This window comes from Episyrphus balteatus, chromosome 2, assembly GCF_945859705.1.
Source record: "Episyrphus balteatus chromosome 2, idEpiBalt1.1, whole genome shotgun sequence".
Taxonomy (NCBI): Eukaryota; Metazoa; Arthropoda; class Insecta; order Diptera; family Syrphidae; genus Episyrphus; species Episyrphus balteatus.
This window is the reverse complement of record NC_079135.1, coordinates 48689434-48708941: the sequence shown is the minus strand read 5'-3', so window position 1 is coordinate 48708941 and position 19508 is coordinate 48689434. Positions and strand designations below refer to the sequence as shown.

The 19508-nt window shown below is 31.5% G+C and overlaps 4 protein-coding genes across 4 annotated transcripts; 3 read left to right on the top strand and 1 right to left on the bottom strand.

The window, feature by feature from the left end:
• Positions 1–798: 798 nt before the first annotated feature.
• On the top strand, positions 799–1415 carry LOC129912401 (flexible cuticle protein 12-like). Its single transcript, XM_055990617.1, has 2 exons — positions 799–1102; positions 1177–1415. Exons 1-2 carry the CDS (start codon positions 975–977, stop codon positions 1343–1345), a joined length of 297 nt encoding a protein of 98 aa, XP_055846592.1. The 5' UTR covers positions 799–974; the 3' UTR covers positions 1346–1415.
• Positions 1416–11056: 9641 nt separating this feature from the next.
• On the top strand, positions 11057–11424 carry LOC129912402 (endocuticle structural glycoprotein SgAbd-5-like). Its single transcript, XM_055990618.1, has 2 exons — positions 11057–11187; positions 11255–11424. Exons 1-2 carry the CDS (start codon positions 11060–11062, stop codon positions 11421–11423), a joined length of 297 nt encoding a protein of 98 aa, XP_055846593.1. The 5' UTR covers positions 11057–11059; the 3' UTR covers position 11424.
• A 5221-nt stretch (positions 11425–16645) lies between these two features.
• LOC129912390 (cuticle protein CP14.6-like) lies at positions 16646–17501 on the top strand. Its single transcript, XM_055990604.1, has 2 exons — positions 16646–17105; positions 17180–17501. Exons 1-2 carry the CDS (start codon positions 16969–16971, stop codon positions 17382–17384), a joined length of 342 nt encoding a protein of 113 aa, XP_055846579.1. The 5' UTR covers positions 16646–16968; the 3' UTR covers positions 17385–17501.
• A 1526-nt stretch (positions 17502–19027) lies between these two features.
• On the bottom strand, positions 19028–19508 carry LOC129912399 (flexible cuticle protein 12-like). Its single transcript, XM_055990614.1, has 2 exons — positions 19360–19508; positions 19028–19287 (listed from the first exon to the last, which is right to left on the bottom strand). Exons 1-2 carry the CDS (start codon positions 19482–19484, stop codon positions 19092–19094), a joined length of 321 nt encoding a protein of 106 aa, XP_055846589.1. The 5' UTR covers positions 19485–19508; the 3' UTR covers positions 19028–19091.

Below are 19508 nucleotides of genomic sequence, written 5' to 3'. Positions count from 1 at the left end.
TGTTTTGGCTTTTCGTTTTTGCAATATTGTTTGTTATAAATTGCTTTTTGAAATACCAAAACCTAGAATCTTGTAAGTTACCTTACCAAAGCTCCAATCGCTTTTTGTGCCTTTATTCAAGTGAATCGCAGTTTATGTATGTAATAATGTTATTTGTGGCATTTTAACTTTTCAATTTTCCCTAAACAAAATTCCAAATGATTTTTTTGTTGAACAATAATCATTTAATCTAACAAAGCTTTCCAAAGTCGTTGTTTTCCTTAGATGCTATTATTTTTATGTGAAAAAAAAAAATAAAATAAAAATATTGGAATGCAAAAAAGCTACTCACAAAATTACCTTACAGGAATAATAAGTAGGCATAGTAAAAAACGTTAAATATTATTATACACAAGCCTACAAAAGAAGACGCCAGTTCATTGACACTCAAACCCCAAACTGATTAACATTTTTTTCCAAAATTTCATTTTAACTCATTTTTAATCGCACCGCATATCGAATTTCTCAAGAAAAAAAACGACCTTGCAGGTGCATCTTATTCATGGAAATTAAATCTCTTTATGAATTAATTTTTTACGATCTTGGTTTATTTTTACACAATTTTGTAAAACAATCTGCGAGGTATGCGTAGGTATAGCTTCATGTAGCGCCACTGGACGTCTTCACCAAGGAGATACTCAGATACTTACTTGTATCTACTTTAACTGTGTCATAGTAGAGCCTACCTACCATTACCTTTAACCGAAACTGGTTTACATCAGAAATGTAATTAATTGAAATACCTAATTATTGTGGCTTCGCAAGATTTTCAGCAACAGGAAAATCAGTCGAACTTTTGTATATAAAATCCAATGCAATCGTTAGTCCTACATTCAGTTCTTCTCTGTGCATTCTTCGTGTAAGGATCTTTCCATCTGAGACTTCTCATTTCTTCATTATCACCGACTTCAACTTAAACCTTTTTAACATCCAAAATGAAATTTGTTGTTGCATTCGCTGTTTTGATTGCTGTGTGCGCAGCCGCGCCTGCTGAGAGCGACAAACCGGCAGTCATCCTAAGAGATATTCGCACCAACAATGGAATCGACAACTACAAATTTGAGTAAGTTTGATAGATTAGACGACTTCTTGATCAAGCTATTGGGAATGAATTTATAAAATTTCACGCAATTTCAGCTATGAGACCAGCAATGGAATTCAACGTCAAGAAATTGGTGAACTCAAACAGATTGAAGACAATGCTGCAATCGTTGTGCGTGGTTCAGCTTCATGGATTTCACCTGAGGGCACAGTTGTTGAGTTGAAATATACTGCCGATGAAAATGGGTATCATCCCATTGTTTAAAGACTGACTAGAAGAATCCCAGTTTTATCTAACTGTTTTTTATGACTTTTAAGTTAACTTGAATTTTCTTGTTTTATTATTGTTTCAATTTTGTTTTTTTTTTTTTTAACTTTCTTTTATGTAAATATTTTCGTTTGTTTTGACGTAATTTTTTAATAATATAAATTAAATGTAATTACCTATATCTTTTGAATAAAATAAATATAAACAAAAACTATGTTTGCGTATTCTTTTACATGCCTACTTACGTTAAGAAATCGAAATCCAGGCTTTCGATGTAAATTTGAAGTGAAGAAAGAAAACCGTTTTCAAAACAATAATTTTTGAAAAAGCAATTGCATTTTTTGTTATCAAAAAATTTTTGTTTTCTTTTTTTTTTTTTTTTAATTTACTTTATATTATTTTTACTGGTTTAGTTTAATATTTTTTGTTCTGATTCCATCAAAATATTCATACAAACGTTTAAAAAAAATGCACAACTTTGTGTTACGAAATTTCTGTTACAGTTCAAGTTGCTAAAAATTAAAAAAAAAATTTACAAGCATAAAACACTTTCCAGTCAAGAAAATAGTTCGACGTAGTGAAAGCCTCCTTTAACAAACTTCAGTTATATGTAGCGCATCACAGGAGACTCAAATGAATCAAAAAAGGGCTCTCCAATTTATCGAAAAACAGAAAAATTCAAAACTCATAAAAATATAGTTAAAAATGCTGAACTCTAAAAAAAACTACGAATTATAAAAAAAAGGAAATTCGAGCTATTAGTCCGATCAATTTAGACATCCGAGGTTACATTAATTCCCAGCAAGCTGAAATTTGGTAGGATTGTTGAAAACACCATCATAAATTAAATCTAAAAAGTCCTCATCGATCCGAGACCTGGAAAAAAATTTACTTGGGGTCAAAGGTCACAAAAACTGGTTTTTCACGATTTTCACCAAAATGGTAAGTCTTATCAAAAAATTTTCCATGCAAGAATTGTACACCAGATTATTCCCCTTAGACGAGAATATTTTTAAGAAAGTTGGACACCTAGGTTTCTATAGAGTTATTTTATACCACAGGTGTTTAAAATTTTTCATAAAATACTCTTTTCACATTTTGCATCAAAAAACAGATTTCAAATTTTTTTTAAGGAAAATGTGCAATAGCTATGAATATAATAGCTCTGACCACAAGTAAATTTTTTTCCAGGTTTTGGATCAATGAGGACTTTTGAGATTTAATTTATGATGGTGTTTCCAACAATCCTACCAAATTTCAGCTTGCTGGGAATTAATGTAACCTCACCCCCTTATTTTAGTCTAATTTGACCGGACTATATGAAAATTTGACTGTAAATCATTAATTGTTAAAATTTTTGGTAGGTAAAAGTGTAGTTTTATTAATGTATTTTAGTATTTTAACGCATGTTTTTTATTATTATTTTATTATCCTGATGATGAGACAAAAAGGCCCTCGAAATATATAGATTATATAAAAATAAAAAAAAATGTGTTTTTAATGGACTTTCAGAAGTAAAACAAAAACTTAAAATAACTAATTTGATATGCATATCATTTTCTAGCAAAATAGCAAGTAACAACCAAAATCACAAAAAAAAAAATATCAATATCCATTTTCCAAAATATTGAACTCGATTATGACCACTTAGCAGAGCAAAAATTAATAACGCAGCCGCTCAGCAAATCTTTTTATTTTGTTGCTGTTTCTCTCTTAAAAATTTGTACAAAAAAAAAAGGAGACAAAAAATATTAAATTCCAGCGAATTTTAGATAACAAAAAAATACCTTTTTTTATTAAAAAAAAACCGAATTATGGATCGAAACTTCGATTTATGGTTTTCCCATGGATTCCATAACCAGAACTGGATGAAATTGAAATTTGACCACATTGCAAGCACCAGCTCTCGAATACAAAATTGGTTTACTCTGCCAGACCCAGAAAAAACGTTCTTCTTTTTAGAAGTCGGTTGAAAGATAGAAAAATGGAACACTCTTCAATTTTCGAAAGTTATAAATCACCAATTGGTGCCATGAAAATAGTGAATTCTTGTATGGATTTGAAGATAAGGTAAAGATTTTAAAAAAATTGAAAAACTACACTTCAGATTAGGGATGGGCTTAACTGCTACTTTTGGATAACTGTTACTACCTGTTATTGCTACTTTCCTATAGCAGGTATAAATACCAGTTACTGAAATAACAGTTAGTAATACAATTTTCACTAAAGAACGAGAGTGCAATCTCATTATTTTGAGAATGATATTTAATAAGAGCAGAAAATTATCTGTAATTGTGGCAATTTAAGTAGTTATAAAATGCGTATCTTATGCAAAATATAACTAAAACCTGAAGTTATTTTTTGAAGTTATACTTCTTATGGGAGGGTGGGTATGAAAATTTACTTTTTGACAAGAATGTCAAAGGGATTATGACGCGATCACACTGGGTAGCAGGGCTGTCGTTTCACCTTTAGAGTAGGCAGTACTTTAGTATTTAAAAATGCAGTACGCCGCAGTACGGTAACATGTTTCATGTGGCAAGTTGTATGTGGCAAGTTGCATGTGGCAAGTTGCATGTGGCAAGTTGTATGTGGCAAGTTGTATGTGGCAAGTTGCATGTGGCAAGCTGCATGTGGCAAGTTGCGTCTGGCAAGTTGCATGTGGCAAGTTGCGTGTGGCAAGTTGCGTGTGGCAAGTTGCATGTGGCAAGTTACATGTGGCAAGTTGCATGTGGCAAGTTGTATGTGATAATTTCCATGTGGCAAGTTGCCAGAGTTGCAAAAAGCTCACATTTCAGCTCAGCTCAAATTTGAGCTAGGTACCATAGCTTAGCTCATTTGAGCTGAGCAGGAAGTGAGCTTAGCTGAAAGTGAGAGCCACAACTTCCAACGCCTATATCTAGAAATTTTTAAGAAAATGAAAAAAATTTGTTTGATGCCAAAAGGTAGCGGGGACTCTAACCTACATTTGGGTACAACTCTCATCCCTGTAGGTCCGCGCGTTCTCAAACCGGGAGAACTTAAAAGTAAAAAAAAAATAGGCACGATTCAGAAAAAATAGGCATGATGTGGCGGTTTAACATGGAAGGCGATTTTTAAAAAATTTGACAATGTGCAAAGCGTAGGCCCATGACACAAGCTATCATTTGACATCACTCCCGAAAATTGCTCTCAAGCGGTTTAGCTTCCAGGAGCGTTCAAAGATTCGGGGATTTTTCGAAAAAAAATTTTACCCCAACTTTCAAACGCGATTTTCTCGGAATTTTGAAAAAAAATCGAAAAACCGGATTACACCACTATCGGGTAGCTGAGAATATAAGCTTTCATATGGCACCACTCCCCTGTCTTTAGATCAAAGCGTTCCAACACCTATATCGCGGAATTTTGGAGAAAATGAAAATAAAATTTTTGATGCCAAAAGGTAGCGGGGACTCTAACCTACATTTGGGTACAACTCCCATCCCTGTAGGTCCACGCGTTCTCAAACTGGGAGAACTTAAAAGTAAAAAAAAAAATAGGCACGATTCTGAAAAAATAGGCATGAAGTGGCGGTTTAACATGGAAGGCGATTTTTAAAAAATTTGACAATGTGCAAAGCGTAGGCCCATGACACAAGCTATCATTTGACATCACTCCCGAAAATTGCTCTCAAGCGGTTTAGCTTCCAGGAGCGTTCAAAGATTCGGGGATTTTTCGAAAAAAAATTTTACCCCAACTTTCAAACGCGATTTTCTCGGAATTTTGAAAAAAAAATCGAAAAACCGGATTATACCACTATCGGGTAGCTGAGAATATAAGCTTTCATATGGCACCACTCCCCTGTCTCTAGATCAAAGCGTTCCAACGCCTATATCGCGGAATTTTGAAGAAAATGAAAATAAAATTTTTGATGCCAAAAGGTAGCGGGGACTCTAACCTACATTTGGGTACAACTCCCATCCCTGTAGGTCCAAGCGTTCTCAAACTGGGAGAACTTAAAAGTAAAAAAAAAAATATGCACGATTCTGAAAAAATAGGCATGATGTGGCGGTTTAACATGGAAGGCGATTTTTTAAAAATCTGACAATGTGCAAAGCGTAGGCCTGACACAAGCTATCATTTGGCATCACTCCCAAAAATTTTTCTCAAGCGGTTTAGCTTCCAGGAGCTTTCAAAGATTCGGGGATTTTTCGAACAAAAATTTTATCCAAACTTTCAAACGCGATTTTCTCGGAATTTTGAAAAAAAAATCGAAAAACCGGATTATACCACTATCGGGTAGCTGAGAATATAAGCTTTCATATGGCACCACACCCCTGTCTCTAGATCAAAGCGTTCCAACGCCTATATCGCGGAATTTTGAAGAAAATGAAAATAAAATTTTTGATGCCAAAAGGTAGCGGGGACTCTAACCTACATTTGGGTACAACTCCCATTCCTGTAGGTCCACGCGTTCTCAAACCGGGAGAACTTAAAAGTAAAAAAAATAGGCACGATTTTGAACAAAAGGCATGATGTGGCGGTTTAACATGGAAGGCGATTTTTTTAAAATCTGGGGGTACATTCTGTAAAAAACGAAACGAAAACGATCGTTCGTTTTTGAAAAACGAAAGAAAATTTGCGACAGATACAGAACAAATTCTTTCGTTTTTCAAGTTGTATGAATCAAACCTTTCGCACACACGAAAACGTTTGTTCGTTTTCGCCATACAGAATCTCGCCCCTGATAATGTGCAAAGCGTAGGCCCATGACACAAGCTATCATTTGGCATCACTCCCAAAATTTGCTCTCAAGCGGTTTAGCTACCAGGAGCGTTCAAAGATACGCTGATTTTTCGAAATTAAAAATTTACCCCAACTTTCAAACGCGATTTTCTCGGAATTTTGAAAAAAGTCGAAAAACCGGATTGTACCGGAATTTTTTTTTTATGATAAAAAAAGAAATATTTAACTAAAAAAATATAAACATATTTATTATTAAAAAAAAAATAAAAAAAAAAGAAAATGAAAAATTATCTGTTTTATTTATAAAAATATCCATGTGTTAAAATAATTCCATTAATAACTAGAACCAAACATCTTAAGCTATGGTGTTTTATAAAAGTTTAAAATATCTTCAAAGGAGAATGGGCAAGTTTGTATGAAACGTGGACGTTACGCGGCCAGGAATGAATCAGTTATTTTTTGATGTAATTAAGGTTTACATATATTGTGCAGAAGTTTTATCCCTGTGATGTATTTCAATAACAGATAAAATGCATTTTTGCATTTAACACTTTATATATGTCTCAATGTTATAACACGATTGTGTATTTTAAGTGCAAAATATTATTTTCTGTCATTTTCCCTGAGTCTGAAGACCTTTATCTTGAATATCCAACCACTAGAACCCACACTATAAGCATTTTTAAACAACAAATTCAAGCCTATTTTTAGAGTTTTTTTGTTCAATTTTTTGTTACTTTGAATTGTTTGAAAACTTTCGAACCTGAAATGGTTGTCTTAAAAATCTTATATTATGAGTTCTATTGGTCGGATTTTCAAGATTAATGTCTTCATGCTCAGGGAAAATGACAGAGCATCATATTTTAAATTCCATATAAAAATATAAATCAGTTTTTCCTTCATACATTGAACAATGCATTAACAATACTAATACTGCATTATCTTGCATTCTTAACGCAATACAGCGAAACGTCCATAGTAAAAGTTTTTCCTGGGCTATTATTCTTTCATTTGATACCAATTTTATTGATGGCCGCTCAACGTCCAAAATGCCCATTCTCCTTTCATTATACTTTCCAAATAAAAATCAATGTATCCTCTCACCCATCACAGCTCACTTTACCTTAGCTCACCCAACAGCTCAGCTCAGCTCACCGACAGTTCAGCTCACCTAACAGCTCAGCTCAACCATCAGCTCAGCTCCAGAGATGAGTATTTACTTCATATGTAGCAGATCTACTTCATTAATTTATTTTGATGTATCTGCTACGTAGCAACCTATTTCTACTTCGTTTAAAAAATTTTTTCTAACGAACAAAATTTCATTTAAGATGTGTCATCTTGTTTCATTTTTTGTTAAAAAAAATGCATTGTTAGTGCTCTTTAGGCACTGCAAGAATTTCACATCATATACATCCAAATCAAAGACCCATCCAAGATATCAATTATTTTATGTCACCGCCCAGATCCACATAATGGCTGTGGGTCCGGTTATGCATTTTGCATAAAATAAATCAGACATCGGCTTTTAAAAAACAATTTTAGGTTATTATATGGCAGATGGCACATCTTTGCTCATGGAACTAAGTCAATGAAAATAATTTTGTAATAAAAAACACTTTATAATTTGAAATTACAAATCATTATAGCAATCACGGGGATGGCTTTTTGAGAAAAAAAATCATATTTGTTATTTACGAGTGATGCGCTTTCAAGCCATGCAGGCATAAACAAAAAATACCAAGACTGGAAAATTTCGTACGTCTTTCCCCCCAAAACCCTTTTGTGGACAGTGCTGTCTGTGAATATATGTGAAAGCCACCACGTTGATAAATGACGTTAACACGCACACATTTATAGATTCACGACATTCACCACACATCGGAAACGAACACAACGATAGGTTCACGACATTCACCACACCGCGCAGCTTGTAGGCAAACGTCAGTTGACCGCCGAGTTTCCAGTCTTGGTATTTTTTGTTTATGCATGCAGGTCTCATTTAAATCGGTGCTGGGTTTTTTTTTTTTTTTTTTAATATATTTATTTTTGGGCATTCTCCTTTGTTTTATATGTGTTTTTTTTTTTTCATTATCTGCTACATATTTTCCAAATCTACTTCGTTTTTTTGGGCAGTATGTTTCACTTTTCGGGCTAAGCATTCTCATCCCTGCTCAGCTCACTTTCAGCTCAGCTCAAATGAGCTGGAGCTATGGTACATAGCTCCAGCTGAGCTGAGCTGAGCTGAGCTGTGAGCTGAGCTGTGAGCTGAGCTCAGCTCACTTTTGAGCTTTGTAGCAACCCTGCAAGTTTCATATTGCTACTACTAGTGCTGAAGCACACACAATTTCTCATAAAATTACCATACCGCACATTTTATGCGCAATTCATTTACTTTCGTTAAGCGTATACCGTACGTTCTGAACCGCACAACATGTGTAAATTTCACAGAATAAATTGAAAACTACATGGACGCAAGGAGGATGAAAGAATTAATTTATTGTTCACTTGATAAAAATGTAAAAAAACGAAGTGTGGATTAATTAATTTAATAATAGAAATTAAAAATATCAAATGAAATTATTTACATATACTGAATGAGAAGTATAACTTCAGTCGCGTGTACATAAGTACACACACTCTTTTTTTTTTTCTGTAATTATAATGAAACCATTAATTATGGATGTCCAAAATTACAGAAATATTTCTTACAGTAACAGGTATTGGGGAAAACGACGAAATTTTGGTATTAATTTTACATTTTCTCATTTTTCGTATGTAAAATTATACCAAAAATAACAGGTATAGAAATATTTCTTACAGTAACAGGTATTGGGGAAAACGACGAAATTTTGGTATTAATTTTACATTTTCTCATTTTTCGTTTGTGTTTTTAACAGATTATTTGCCCGAACTAAAAGTATCAAAGATATGAATTTTATCAAAAGTAACAGGTATTATAAATTCCTTGATAATTTTGAGTAAGGAGATAATTTTGATCCCAATAACAATTATTATAGGAGCGTTTGTGTTTTTAACAGATTATTTGCCTGAACTGAAAGTATCAAAGATGAATTTTATCAAAAGTAACAGATATTATAAATTCCTTGATAATTTTGAGTAAGGAGATAATTTTGATCCCAATAACAGGTATTATAGGAGCGTTTGTGTTTTTAACAGATTATTCGCCTGAACTGAAAGTATCAAAGATGAATTTTATCAAAAGTAACAGGTATTATAAATTCCTTGATAATTTTGACTAAGCAGATAATTTTGATCCGAGTAACAGGTATTACAGATTATTACCGATAAAAATAATTTTTTGTGTAGGATAAGAGAAAGTTGTTTAGATAATTAGTAGGTATTTTTCATTGTATTAACCTTCTTATTACCGAAAATTTTCTTGGATTGCAAAAAAAAATAATATAATTTAAATTTATTTAAGATACTGAAAATATTAACTGTTATTTCAGTAACAGGTATTTTCCCTGATGAGTAGCAAGTTGTTATTGCTACTTTCCAATACCTGTTATTCAATACCTGTTACTGAAATATCGGCCCATTCCTACTTCAGATATTTGTGTCAGATCAACATAAATAAGGTACGTTACTTTTCAGGGATGGTCAGATTGGGTTTTGTTGGAATCAGCGTTAAAAAATACCTTGAAATCATATGGGTTATGTTGGTGTACATACTATAAGAATCTAAAGTGTTCTTATTATTTTTTTTAAATCTGCACCTAACTTTAGATTAACCTATAAAATTAGGACTTGCGGACATGAGATTTTTTTAGACTTTTGACATAAGTTATAGAATATCCAAACAAACATAGAAACCAGCCTATTACCACTAGTTCCAAGGATTGTACGAGGATGTTTTTTAGTGCATATCCCAAAATTTCCCCTTTTTTTCAAAAATTACCATTTTGTCATGGATATGAATTATTTTTGCATTACATTGTTTCGATTCTTAATGATAATGGACAAAAAACTTTCATGCTAAATTTGGTTCCTCTACCATAACTTTTAAGAGTTTTTCGGTAGTAAGATTGCAACTGTTCTAATAATATATGTTGACAGATGAAAAACAGATATAACTTTTTTCAGAGACGTCAGATTGCATTCATTTTAATTTTTTTGGAATCAGCATTAAAAAATTCCTTGAAATCATGTTTCATATGTATATATAATACCATCGTCTATTTTTGCTAATTTTGAAAATTTCCTTTTCGCGCTTTGACCTTCAAAATCGCGACTTGCGATTACATGAGATTTTTCTAGACTTTTGAGATATGTTATGGAATGCCAAAATAAAGGTATTGAGCAAAATAAAAATTTCTATTTCGGAATGAATCCGAGGTTTACCCCTTTTTTCACCTTATTTGACTGTATTATAACATTTAAAATGAAATATGTATCAAATAAAATGTTTTTAAAACATTTTTATACACAGTACTTTATGTATTGATCTAGATAATAACTTAATTAAAATTTCCAAAAGCTTTTAGCTACTTTAAAAAACAAATAAGTTTAAAAATAAAAAAATTAATCTAGTTTTAAACATATAACTTTGAATTTGAATGTCCCACAAGCCACAAAATAATATTAAAAAGGCCCGGAATGGCAATAAACGCCTCTTCATCTGAGTAACGAATCTTCTTCCATACAGTTATAAGAATTTGTGCAGGAGAGTTTTTATTACTGGTTCGACTGTTTTGGTACTTTTTTATGACAATATTTTGAGAGTACATAGAATATAAAATGAAAAAGTTATTTACCCTTTCACTTGAAATATTAAATAACTTTGACATTTCTCCATAATAAACTGATCCACTTAAAAAAATTTTAATTTTTCTCTCGGAGAAAGGAATTCAGATTTATGACTGATTCTGAAGCGGTTCAGGTATAAATATACGCCGAAGCACTTCACACTGCATTCAGTTCTAATTGTTACATTACCTGTGATAGGTTGCAGTCCGAGCTTATCTCTAATTGCAAAAATTCAATATGAAATTCCTTATTGTTTTTGCTGCTTTAATTACTGTATGCATTGCTGCCCCAGCTGGTAACGATGTTGCAGCAACATCTGTGCGTGATATTAGGGAAAATAATGGAATTGACAAATACGATTTCGAGTAAAGATTTTTCATGTCCAAGGATTTAAACAGTTTAATTTAAATTTGTTTCTTTGTTATCTTACAGCTTCGAGACTAGTGGAGGTATTCAACGTCAGGAACATGGTGTTTTGCAAAAATTCGGTGAAAACTCTGCTGTTGTTGTGAATGGAATTGCATCGTGGACCTCACCCGAGGGAATTGTCATTGTAATGAAATTCACTGCTGATGAAAATGGATACCATCCAATTGTTTAAAAAATTATTATACTTTATTTTTAATTTGATGAAACATTATTAAAAAATTCAAACAAAATGCTAGTTTAGTTTTTGTGCATATTTTGAACTTACATATCAAAGTGATACATGTCAAAGCAATGCCTCATTCACAACATTCCGAGACGGTGAAATAAGGGCGTTGCGATTTTAAAATTTTCAAATAAAAATATAAATATTTTAAAGTAAAAATAAAGATAGTTGTGTAAATAGTAACGCTCTCATCTCGTTGTCTAGCAATATTGTCAATCAACAAGTTGCCGTAAATCAACAAAAAATCACGTTAGTAGAGTAAGGTCGGTTAATATGGACCATCAATCATCTTTTTTCTAATTAAACCGACGAATTTAAGGTTTTACCATGGATATTTATTGAAAAGAAAATAATAGTTAATTCTTATGAAATTCACTTTATAAAACAAATTACAAAAAATAAATATTGAGGAAACTGAAAAAAACGTTAGAAATAAATGTGGCGGGTAATTTGGGCCACCTAGGTTTTTCCCCAAAGGAAGGTGAAAACTAATTTAAAGTTAACTTATTTTCCAGTATCGGAGTTTTCAATGTTGTATTACACTGTGCTACAAAATAAAAAAAAAAAATACACCCGAGAAATAACATAGTGTAGGCTGTTCGTATGGTCGAATAATGCATAAAAATATTTTTGTTATATTTTTGGAACCCTCCATTTTTTTTGTATTTACAAAAAACCATTTTTACAGACCTTACGATGTAATCTATCAATATTTCAGTCATTTTTCTAACAACTCTCAATATGTTATATGTTTATGGAAAGAGGATTTCCAGACCTTTTGAATAATGTATATAAGTCTATTGTTTAAACAAATTAAGTGTAGGTTTTTATCCCACAAATCTTGAAAAAGTGATTTTTCCCAATTTTTTCAACTTTACCCAATTTTTTTTGCAAAATAAAACAAACAAAAAAATAAAGTAAGGTTATATTCTGAAATAATATACATTTAGGCACAAATTGGCGTATTTTTTTATTGAATTTGACCAAAACTGCGGAATCTATGCTATTTTTTCGTAAATAGAAAATGTGGCTTTTCATGATGTGAATTGCAAGGTGCACAATAGGGTGTTCATTATTTTAAAATAATTAGAATTTCTATGCTCCTAGGATCTTATATGGTTGGAAATAAACTAAAAAAATATTTTCCAAGTTTAAAGTCTCTAACTTAATTCTAACCCGTGCCGCCAAGCGGTTGAAGTTTCTTATGGGAATAACATGGGGTTTCTTGGACCTTGTTCCATCAATTTTAAATTCCAGCCAAACCATTCGTTCAAAAAATTTAAAACTTTACAGACTCAAATTTAATAAATGTAAATGAGATTTAGCTTGGTAAAAAAAGTCATTTTTTCAGACTTTTTCAAAAATAATGTTGTTTGTTTTATTTTGCAAAAAAAATTGGGTAAAGTTGAAAAAATTGGGAAAAAATCACTTTTTCAAGATTTGTGGGATAAAAACCTACACTTAATTTGTTTAAACAATAGACTTATATACATCATTCAAAAGGTCTAGAAATCCTCTTTAAAAAAACATATAACATTTGAGAGTTGTTAGAAAAACGACTGAAATATTGATAGATTACATCGTAAGGTCTGTAAAAATGGGTTTTTGTAAATAAAAAAAAAATGGAGGGTTCCAAAAACATAACAAAAATATTTTTTATGCATTATTCGACCATACGAACAGCCTACACTATGTTATTTCTCGGGTGTATTTTCAGTGTCGCACCGTGTTTTCTTTAGGGCTGATTCTGCTATTGCGATAGCTGCTTTTAATCACTCTGCTCTTCCACTAAGCAGAGAACAGTTGCGATTGCTCTTCAATATACATAGCTGCTCACTGCTCTGTTTTCAACCTTACAAAAATGAATTAACAAAATTAGAACAAAAAACGCATGATATCGATGATTTTATTAAAGAAAATCCCGCATACAAGTGAACATGACAACATGGTAAACACTATGTACGTGTCTTTATAAGGCAAACGCAATGTAGTGTCAATTATTTATTCTTTTACTCTTTAATATTATCTTTTGTTTATTTGTGCTGCATTTGCAAAAACATATCAAACAACTTCGAAGAGCACAAAAATCATAGACAGAACAGGGCGAACATGTTCTTTGTTCTAAATGATTTTACTGCCTTTTTAAGCGAAAATGCTCTCTGCTCTTTTTAACTTCGAGGTTTTTTTATCACAAAATATTCTCTGGTCTTTGAAAATGATCTGCTCTTTTGTCTGCTTTTTTGCTGAGAAATTAGCGTTCTTTTTTTTTAAAGGTAATCTGTAGGTACATTTTTTCTCTAACAAACGTTTAAAATCCAGTCTAGAAAACAAAACAAAAAAAAAAATTTTTTTTACTTTGTGTAGGTAGGTAGGTATAGAAACCTTGAAATTTCCAAGCTTAAATAACTTTAACTAGAAATAATACAATGAGTAAGTACAAAAGTGACGCAGAAGTGCATTTCAATTTAAATCATTTTTGTGAAACTAATTGGACTTGCTTTTGTAAATTGTTCAACAAAATCGTTAAAATATATAAAATTTAAGATTTATTAAAAAAAAAGTTATAAAAAATCAATCAAATTACTGGAAATATTTGAATATGATCAAAAAAACTTCCATAAAATTACGAGTAAATCGAAATAGATGTCATGTCAGTATAGTATAACTTATCAATAAATTGTTATCGAATGATAAGTATAACAAAGTTTGAAGTTTTTTGACCCGCCAAAAGAATGTTGTTAATATTTGTTTTTAAATAATTTAATTTATTTAAATTTTAAAAAATATATATAAATAACATTATCTACATTAAATCTAACGCAATATACCTATGTATTAATAATGATACTTCAAATTATTTATTTTCGTAGTATCGAAACCAAACAAGTATTTTTATTTTAATTAATTCAAACTTGAGTGACATTTTTATTTTTAGGGTAGGGGAATCATGGATAATATTAACTAAACTTTATTCTGTCTACAGTGACTGTTATAAAAATAAAATCAACCATCTTTTGTATGTAATTATATTTTTTTAAATTTGTGAAGATCATTTAAAATCATCAGATATGTCATTTGGCCCTTGAAGGCGGTATTTTGAAGCAAAGCACAGTGGTGCCTTATCTTCCTTTTTTGGTCTCAAAAATTTTATTTGCATGGCTATTTATTTAAAAAAAAATGATACAACTTATACTTATTATCTAGCATACGGAAAAATTGCCTAAATGGAGGCCATAATAATCATTTAAATATAATTTTCTTTTAAACATTTTGTTAAAAATTGTATTTTTGTATTATTTCATATCTTTTTTCTTAATCTAGCAGACATTGGCCAGTATATGCATACAAAATAATAAGTATTAATAAGGTTTGATATGCACAAAATGAGGATGATAAGGTTCATACTTTACAATGTTACAAGGTTGTCAAAAAGTTTTTGAAGTGAAAACTTCGTAGTGATTTGAAACAAGATGAAACGAAAACGCGACACAACTTCAACTTGTTATAACTTTTTTGTTTTAATAGAAAGATAAATGAAATTTGTACTGTAGATAGATAATTAAATAAATTATAATTGTACAAAATTTCAATTAATTTCATATTCAAAATTCGGAGATAACGGTAAAAAAATGTTCTTTTCCAACACACGTTATATCTTTTGATCTAGTGCACATACAAATTTGATTTAACTTTAATACGCATGCTGATAACATAACCTTTTATTTGATATATCGTACATAACGTTACGTGCTCTACAAGTTACACAAAAACACCTGTGGAGATCTGTTGGCGATGACCAGCTACCAGTGTAGGAAGTACCGTAATCTCAGTCTGGAAATTCGACATGGTTGACTTTAAAAATTTCTAACTTCTCTTGTAGATATCTTTGAAATAAGATTTATACATCATTATACAAGGTGAAACAATAAGCTTTCACACGGTATACAATTTGTATAGGTTGTCAAACAAAAAAATTGATTTAATAGCATAAGAACATAAAAACAAATGTTTTTTTTTGCTTTTTGGATGAAATTTCATCAAGTTTAAAAAATTCTAGCTCTTTTTGTAGATGTCTCATACACCTGATCGATATATATATTTTGAGCTAGAACAATAAGCTTTCAGATGATATAAAATTGGTATAGGTTGTTAGGGGAAAAAATGGATTTAATAGCGTGAGTAGATAAAAATACGTGTTTTTTTCGCTTTTTTTTTGATGGAAATTGATCGAGTTCCAAAAATTCTAGCTCTTTTTGTAGATGTCTCATAGACCTGATCGATATATATATTTTGAGCTCTTACAATAAGCTTTCAGATGGTATAACATTTTATATTGGTTGTTAGGGAATCAAGGACCCAATCTTGCATAAATATAGAAGCTCTGATCGTCTGGAAAGTAAGAAATGTTCTTAGATTTTGGGTAGTTTTTTTCTTTTTTATAAGACCAGACGAACACAGCTATTCAAAGTACATTATTCCAATAAAAAAACATCCTCTGGTCATTATTGGCTGTTGTACTATCTCAGGGAAAGGATGAAGTTCTTTTTATATTGTGGAAAACGCCATAACTCCGGACCAACACAAAAAGGAGCTTGGGAACGTTTTGATTCTACGATTTCGGAATAGGCTCGAGGCTCTAAGCTTCTATATTTATGCAAGATTGGGTTCTTGCCATTAAGTTAAGAATGTCACGTTATTCCTCGGTACAAGAAATTAAGTATTGGACCGGTCTGGTAATTATCCGGGCGTGAATTCCACAGGGTACGTTTTTTGGAGCTTATCCCCTTTTGTACGTTATTTTTATCAAAAAGTATGAATTTCTAAACTTTTTTCAAGTCAATCCGTATCTACGAGATATGTGCAAGTAAATAGGACAAAAAAATTCAAGATATTTCGACAAAAACTTTAAAAACTGAGCAAAAACTGAACCGAAAAATTGTATTTTTTTTCGCTTGGGCCTAATATTATGGCAAGGTACTGTATACACACTTTTTGATATCAATTTAGAGAAACTCATAATTTTCTGTCAATTTTTATTTTGAAACAAGTGAGAAATATTTGGAATTATTTGAGGAGGTTAATTCATTATAATGAATACAAATTGCAACACTCCATTCCATACTATGTACCTATATTTATTAAAAAAAAAAATAATAATCAAAAATTTTACATACGATTTTATAAACAAGTTTAAATTTGTTTGAGAACACCTAATTATTCTCTGCCACAATATTGATTAGTTTAAAAATAATGTTAACGGATCAAGTAGGATGGTAAATTAGTACTAAGTGCGCATCCCATTTATTCCAAAGCTTATTCAAGTGCTTTCAGTTGTTGTCATCTAACTTATCCGGTTCAATATTATAACAGTACATTTGATTTCAAATTGGGATAACCACAGGAATTAAAATTCTTCAATTTTTGTATAAAACAAACTGAAAAATTGCTTCAAAATCATTCAGTAATCAGTTATCACAACGTTTACTTGCTCAAAATGAAATTCACAATTGTTTTTGTTGCACTTTTCTCTGTGGCTTATGCTGCTACTTCACCATTAGTCGATGAGTCAAAGGGTGTTGGAGTTATTCGTTACGAAAACACCAACATTGGTGTTGGTGAATACAACTATGTGTGAGTATTCTATTAAAATGATTCGGATATGTGAAATAAAATATTTTTGACTGTATTTGTATTTAAATTTAAAGCCTTGAAACCGCTGATGGCAAATATGTAGAAGAAGAAGGAACTTTGAAGGATCTTGGCAAGGATGGAGGTAGTACGTACGCTGTCCATGGAAAATACAGCTACGTTGGACCCGATGGTGTCACTTATTTGGTCACCTATGTTGCCGATGAAAATGGTTACCAACCCAGCGGTGACCATTTGCCACAACTTCCCCCACAAAAATAAATTATGACTGATTACTGACTTATTCGAAAACTTGACTTATTTAAAGCTGTCAGTGGATTTAAGCAATTCGTTTACTTGCAATTGATTGCTAAGAATAAAAAATGAAAAATGACTTTATAGTGATGCATTTTTTTTTACTGTATGATGACTTGAGATTTATTATGGTGGCCATGATAAAGGCCATATTTGTTGCAATTAATTGAGAAAAAAGTGTAAAAAGGACAATTGGTGCTTATACGGCAAACCAAAAAAAACTCAAATGATTTTGAAAAAATAGTGGAATAAAGAAAAAAAAAATTGGGCTAGCCTGGGCTAACGTTGCCAAACGAACCACAGTGCAAAACTAAAAATTCTTACACTGAAAAAAGAATAATTTTTTGTGATTTTTGAGGTGAAAAAAATTAAGTTATTATTTTAGAACTAAAGGTGGGCTAGCAAACACATGAGACATGTGCCATGAGACATGACCCATGAGACACGTCCCATGAAACATGTCCGATGAGACATGTCCTATGAGACATGTCTCATTAGAGACATGTCCCATGAGACATGTCTTATTAGAGACATGTCTCATGAGACATTTCCCATGAGACATGTCTCATGAGACATGTTTCATGGGACACGTCTCATGTTAAGAAATGTCTCATGGGACATCTCTCATGGCACATGCCTCATGGGACATGTCTCATAGGACATTTCTCATGTCACATTTCTCATGGGACATTTCTCATGGGAAATGTCTCATTAATTTTATTAACTCATATACAATTTGTTGGAATTAATAAATTAAATTTAAATTAAATCTAAATTAAATCTAAACTAAATTAATAAATTAAATTAAATTAATAATTTTGAAAAAAAGATCTTAAACTTTACTTATTTATTTTGTATGGTATCGTGAAGCAGTTATGTAATTGTAATAGAAGCAAACTAACTAATGTTTAATTAAAAAAATACATTTTCATTTCTAATACAAGAAAAAAATGAGGAGCAAATTTGTTTGTATGAACATGTTTTAATTCGTAACGACTAATTTGTTTTTTCTTATTTTTGAAATTCAAATGTAATTTTTTTTTTTTTAATTTAAACTTAGTGGGAATGCTACTGTTAAATGCAGGTTTTTACTTCAGAAATACATAAAATTTCATTTCTTCATTCATTCGATCATTCGTTTGTCGGTCTCATTTAATAAATTTAATCGAAATCGACACCGTTATATGGAAGATATCCGTTCTAGCGGAGATGTTGAAAAATTAAAAAAATAGCCGCTTGACTTTGATAACTGATGTTAACAAAAAATGGGCTTGCTTCTTTGTTGTTAAAATTAGTTTTTTTTTTTTTTTTTTGTTCACAGAATTTACATTTTTTTTTGCAAATTAGTTTTTTGAGCTGTAATTCGTAGAAGAGAATGTTCTTTCTTATGAAAAAAGTAAAAATATTTCTAGTTTGGGTAGCACAGTGCCATGATATTACATTTAAAAGTTTTGCAAACAGTTTCAAAGTGTTTATAACAAAAAAGAAATACAACTAAAATACTTCAATTGGCTTAAAACACTTCAACATTTATTGTTTTGGTTTAAACCAAAAGTTTAAGTCTTAAAAAACTATTTAACAAATCATGAGAATACCAATCGATAAAAAAAAAATGATCAATCAATAAACTTCAACGGCCGCGCACTATGTTCTTGTTGTGATGGCAAGATCAATTTACTTTGGGCCAACTGGTAAATGAGCACCTTGTGGTTGGAAACCGTTCTTATCGGCGATGTAGTTGACGGTGTAAGTGACACCATCGGGTCCGACGTAGCTGTATTGTCCACGGACAACAAGGGATTCATCTTCCTTGCCAACATTCTCCAAAGATCCATCTTCGCTGAAAGTCTTGCCATCGCTGGTCTCAAGACTGAAATAAGAAAAAAAGTAAAATTTAGAAAATACTAGATTAGTTTAGCACTAAGGATTTCGAAACACTTACGCCCAATGGTATCCTTCAACTCCAATGTTGTCGTTGTCATAACGGACGATTTGAGCGTTATCCAAAGGCACTGAAGCGCACATGGCTACGGCGAAAAAGGCAGAGAAAATAATAACGAATTTCATCTTGGGATTGAGAATTTAGTTGTC